This window comes from Eschrichtius robustus, chromosome 6 (genome assembly GCF_028021215.1).
Source record: "Eschrichtius robustus isolate mEscRob2 chromosome 6, mEscRob2.pri, whole genome shotgun sequence".
Classification (NCBI taxonomy): Eukaryota; Metazoa; Chordata; class Mammalia; order Artiodactyla; family Eschrichtiidae; genus Eschrichtius; species Eschrichtius robustus.
Genome location: NC_090829.1, coordinates 93872753 through 93878752, shown reverse-complemented (window position 1 = coordinate 93878752; position 6000 = coordinate 93872753). Strand labels below are relative to the sequence as shown.

General features: G+C 36.4%; 1 protein-coding gene across 5 annotated transcripts in view; it reads right to left on the bottom strand.

Moving 5' to 3' along the window:
- Positions 1–795: 795 nt before the first annotated feature.
- Positions 796–6000, bottom strand: part of CBLB (Cbl proto-oncogene B) — a 209378-nt gene continuing 204173 nt past the window's right edge. For all 5 annotated transcript variants that reach the window (XM_068546811.1, XM_068546814.1, XM_068546817.1 and 2 more), the window contains one exon: positions 796–4511. In XM_068546811.1, the coding sequence (XP_068402912.1) occupies positions 4252–4511 (260 nt within the window). In that variant the 3' untranslated portion in view covers positions 796–4251. The remainder of the gene's footprint in view (positions 4512–6000) is intronic.

Sequence of the window (6000 nt, the reverse complement as noted above, 5' to 3'; positions counted from 1 at the left end):
TTTATTTTTCTTTCTTTCTTTTTTTTGCATCTCCCTCCCTCCCACCCTCCCTATCCCACCCCTCTAGGTGGTCACAAAGCATTAAATGCTTTGATACTAAGTTCCTTGCATATGTTAAGGGCCCAGTATAGTTCTTCAGCACTTACCATAAGCACATAATGCCAGTACAATGTGATAACTTATGTACAGTATTCATTGTATTGGAATTACGTGCTTGTATCTTCCATTTAATTGTGTGTGCTTTGAAGCACTACTATGCATGAGATTTTGCATGTACCAATGATTTCTCACAACATTCTGCTATGGTTCCTGATATAAAAGCACTTATTAACATGGTTTATCGCCATTGTTCTCTCCCTAATATGTACTGGCCACTAACAAATGATTAGAAAAATCAAGAATTTAAAGAATAAATGTTACTGTTGGTTAAGAATGAACAATTATATGGTATGTCATCAGAAGACTGTCAGCCTTTCCCAGATATGATATTTCTTACTCAGAACCTTAATATAACTTTGACTTTCAGTTCTAAGACATGGGAGTAGCTTATCTCTGTGAAATATCTTTAAATGATATGGTTTTGGTATTTAATAACTAAGTCATCTGGGATGGGTACTTTGTACCACTTTGGCCGGTTAGCTCTTAAGTCACATGTCTTTTGCTTAACACGAAGGAAAAAAATACAACATAGAAGTGCTGTGAAAGAAATGTTTGCATTCATTTGAAAAATAAAATACCAACTCTGCTTTTGTTAACATTCATTTTATAAAATACCTTAAAAGAACAGATAAAGTACTGGCGTTTACATAATAACCAGAATTGAAAAAGGATGAATAAAATATAAATTAATTGAACACATAACTATTTTGCCATATTAGACAAGTTTAAAAAAGGCATTAAAAAAATAAAATAGTAAATTGGGAAGAAAACCCTTCACTCAACTGCTGTCATTTTCTGGAAACTTTTCCTAGAAGCATTAAAATTCCAGGTCAACAGGCAGTACCTGTATTGTTGAAAACATACTGTAATTTGCTTCCAAATCTGTCAGCATTAAGAGAAAAGATTAAAATTTTAACCAGGTTAGATAATTCAGTGCAAATTAAAGCTTCAAGTTGAAGATCCGAGAGGAAAAATAATGTCCAAACTGTAGGAAATGCTTCTGGAACTGAAAGAGAAAAAATTCACATTATGAAGAAATCTTTGAAAGTGTTCTTGTGTGTGAAATACTGAGTTAACCAATGGGCCCTTTGAAGTTGCAGTTAGGGCTCTATTACTAAGACTATTTGCAATATAGGCAAGGGAATATGGATGGGGAGGGGCTAAAGGTCATCTTTGTGGAAGGAAGTTCAAGATCACCATAAGCACTGCTGATTCAATTCTAGAAAATTTGGCCAGGGTAGATATTACAGACATCAAGGGGAAAAAGAGATTGTGGAGATTAATTTACTGGACTATCTTTGAGAATAAGTATTTCTACCCCCAGAATATGTTGGGGGACAGGGGAGAGCAGGTTAACGTTGGCCACAATCTGTTTTAATTATATGAATTATATGTCATACTGGCTTTGAAAATAATCATATTACCAAGTCTTGAGACATGGGAGGAATGTCAAACTTTTTGGATCACAGTGAAACCAAACCTGGTTCATTTCCAACCATTAATGGCTAGTCACTTTTATAATTTAAAAATGTATTTTGGTTTAATTATTTCCTAAAAAAAAACTTCTGAGTTTGGTAAGTCGTAGGTAATAGGTAGCAATAGGTTTTTCATGATAGTGTTTGATAGAAAGTTTCCCTCTTTCCATTCCATACAAAATTTTGATTCGTTCTTTTTAATGATAAAACTAATTGTTGCTATTGAGCACTAGATACAGAGAGATTTTGGTGGAGGCTAGTAAGTTTTCTTCGCAAAATAGATTTTTAAAAATTCAGGCCTAAATTTACTATATTGTCACCAGTCTTTTTCTAATCCTCACTGGAAATTTTCACACATTTTTTGAAAATTGTTTGAATGAGAATATACTATGCTTCCTAATATTCGTATTTTACATCCTTCTCCAAGAATGTTATAACAATGTTATCACAATGAAGTGGCAACTTTTGGCTTTTAGACTGTACCTAAGATCAGCAAGTCATAAAAAAAAAAACACAGTGCTATTCCAACGTGACATCAGAAACTAATAAAATAAATGAAAAATCATGATGACATAACATGGAGTTCATAAAGCAATGGAGAATTAGCCAATGCAGTTTTTAAAAGTGTAAAAAACTGCCCTCATATACCTACTTACAGGAAGAACATCTAAAGCAAATTAAAAATTCTCTTCCAGGGACATGAACCAGCTCAGAATCAGCTGAAGAAATTAAAATACGAGCACAAACTATCCAAGGCCTGTGACTCCTCAGGTACCTCATGTCAGGAGATCAAACTGTCAAGTAAGGGCACATGTCAGCTCACGAAGGAATGCGTTAGTTCCCTCCCCAGGTCAACGCAATGACTACACAAGTCCTGACTGTTAATTTCCTTTGGCTCTGCCACATGTTTGGTTACATGCTTTCAAATCCTGAAGAAAGGTTCACTATCAGATGCATCTTTTTACATCACACTGTGTGAAGTTAAAGGAGTGGCAGAAACGTGCACAAACCTGCAATCAGTCCACGTTTAGAAAACCTTCTGTGGGTTCAAGCATTTAACACAGACCTGGTTTTGTCTAATTTCTTCACTAACTTAAGAAGAAAAAAAAAAAAAAAGCAGATTGCCTGAAAATTCTAAAGCGCTGGTGGAAACCTTCCAGGCTTTGTCCAGCAGAGACACTTTTCACCATCAAAAGTGCAGACAGAGGATAACAGAATATTACAATGGAATCAGTTTGTGATGGTTTGTGCTTTAAGAACACAGTGCCTGACAGCGTGGAGCACATCATAGATGCCCAATAAATATTTGTAGGTTTATTAAAAGTAATAACACGGTTTCTGAAGAACCAACCTCCATTTTGCAAAAAAGGCAAAACTATATAAATTTCTTATACCTGACTGGATGGAGCAATGTGGAGCAATGAATGAGAGAATTGAAAAATTAAATACGAACTCTAATTTGATGGGAGAGAGAAAATTACTAAGAATTTTGCAAAAGAAAAATAAACACTGCCACAGTAGCATTAGCACTTAACAGTGCGCCAAAGATGTAACATTTCCACTGCAATATGAACTGGTTCCTAAACTTTTTAGGTACCAGAGTGTAATCACTCAAACAGGAAATGAACTCTATTCCACTTTGGGAAAGGTATGGCCATAGTTTTATCTGAAAATTATTAATGTACTTCTGGGAGACGGCCCTCTTATTCAGCATGCCTCAAAGTAATGCGGCATAAATATCAGGGGACCTCATTATATAACTTCAATACGGCATTGTCATGTGCAAGTGTATTCTCCCACCTCTGCGGTAGTTGCTTTCTAATATTTTAGGTTTTTTTTTTTAGAGTCGTGACACCCCTGGGATGACAAAGATGAGAGTGTGGAAGATCACAAAGCTTACACAAAAAGGGAAGCTCTTCTATATTATATGAAAACCCCTTATAAAAGGCAGTTCACTGACCAAAAAATGCTTTATACATTTCAGATTTTCCCCATCTCTCAACAGTGATGGTTTCCAAAGAAAAGACTCAGTAGTGAAGGCCACACACTTTTTTTGCATTAATTTGATACGTTGAAAATCAGAACCTTTAAAGCATCTTGTAAATGGGAGAAATGGAACTGGACCTGGGTTCGGGGGGGTGGGACGGGAGCGATCACAATGAATATGTGACTTAGCTGTTGACGCAGACAGCAAGGGAGTTGGTAGAAAATGTTACAGCAGACCTGACCACTGTACAGAGGGTCTATCAAGAACACAGTACAGGTATCAAAAAAGTCCCCAAACAAAACTAAAAAACAAACTGCAACTTTGCCAACTTGTAAACAAGGAAAAGCATTTCACAGATTCAAAGTTCAAGGGAAGTAAACGTCTTTAAATTATTTTTGTCAGTTCAACCCTGATTTAAAAGTATGGCTAGCAAAAATAAGGAAGCCGCGGCCATTGGCATCCTGAGCAAGAAGCTGTCTTCTGAGAAGCAGCACTTCCGAGCCTTTCTCTTCTCAAGATGCCACGTGAGGAGGAGACGTTCTCTCTTGAATTCCATCTCACTTTTCTCCTTTCCACACATCTGGAATATTCAGCAATTGCTTCGTGTTCTGGTGTTTACAGTCCTGGCTGCTATAGATTTAGACGTGGGGAGACGGGAGGGGGGAAGGCAAATTCTCGGAGGATGCTACGGGCCACTTCGACATTATTCTGGGCTATCTCTAAGGCTCTCTTCACTTCTTCAAAGGCATAACCCTCTCCCATGAGTTTTGCAATTTTTGCATCGACATTTTCCAATGCTGCCTCAGGCCCGTGGGGTTTTCTGTGGTGAATTTCTGGTGCAGTCCTGCGGGGTCGTGGTTTAGGAGGCCTGGCTGGTGCTTGTGAACCATCTGCATACAGTTTTAAAGAGAGATATCATTTAAATAATGAGATAAAAATAAAGACATTATACATTAGTATGAGCTCATTATTTTATATGAAAACAGTTTTTCATTGTTTCTACAAAAAGCATTTTCCATTTTTCTATACTACGGTTGGATAGGTTATATTGTCCCCATTTTGAACGTCAAGAAAACTAAGGTAGGGTGTGTTGGAAATTTAACTGGGAAATTAACACAAATTTTTTCCCAATTTTACATATTGTTCTTTAAACTGTATGAAATAAAAGATACAGAAGGAAAAAACAAAAATAACTGAAAAAGAAAAGCTTTCACTTCGGCAATACAGTTCACCCTTCTCTACTATGGTGGAGGCATTTTCTTGGGAAGTTTCTACTAGAGGAAACTGTTACAAGCTCGTGGATACTCCTGGCAGAACATCCCCACCAGGTCCTACACCCCACCCATGTCAGAGCAAAACTTCTGAGAAATATGCTTTGTAGCATATTTTTCAAGTTAATAATGCTGTAAAGTTGATACCTTGCTGAAGCTAGGGGGCAAATAATGAAATAGTAGATGCTTTGAGTCTGCTATTAGTCAATAGGTTGGACAGAAGTAAACTCAGTGCTTTGCTGAAATACTTTATCCAGATTCCAATGTAGAACGCTTAGCCTGAGAAAAAGCAAAGCCAGCAGAAACATTAGTGGAGAACTCGCTTCCAGATCAGTCCCCTGATAATAGTTTCTCAGAGTTAAACCAAATGACATTGGTATCCATCAATGGAAAGTAATCTTATTAGGAGAAAAGAAAGTTAGTTAATAGACCATCATCCCATACAGATCACCAGGACATGGGCTAGTAACTTGAGGTGGCACTTTTATCATGGATTTCCATTTATCTGTATCTGGTACTTAATATCAAAAGCCTAGATTTTTAAAAAAGGTTAAAAGTTGTCAAATTTATTCCATGAAACATTTATGGGTTTAAGATAAAGTAGACGCCAACAGTTATTTAATGTTTTTCTTCTTAGACCACTGACAGGTGCCAAATTCAAGGACACAGATAAATGAAGAAGTGAGGCTAGAACCCTCTTGACTCCTGTCCTCATCCTGTCCCTCTTGGTCTCTGCTCCCTTGCCAACTTTCCTGATGGCCTATGGAAATATTATAAGCTGATACTTTCAATAATAATCAAATGTAAATCATAAAGAATTATCTGATACATTATTTCATATTTTTCTCGTAAGTATGATATTTTTCTCTGAGAAGGTAACTTGTAAAAAAAAAATATCATCCTGTTTGCAATTCTAGCAATATCAATATAACATACGCAAAACAAAAGCCTCCAGGATGAAAATATTTAGTTCTACACAAAATTGGATGATAGTCTTATTTTTAATTGTTCCTTTCTTACAGGATGATATCTAGTTTGAAAAAAATATTATAGCTGTAGATAAAGCTTACTCTGGTCATACATAAGAACACACAGTTTCTGGTTCTTG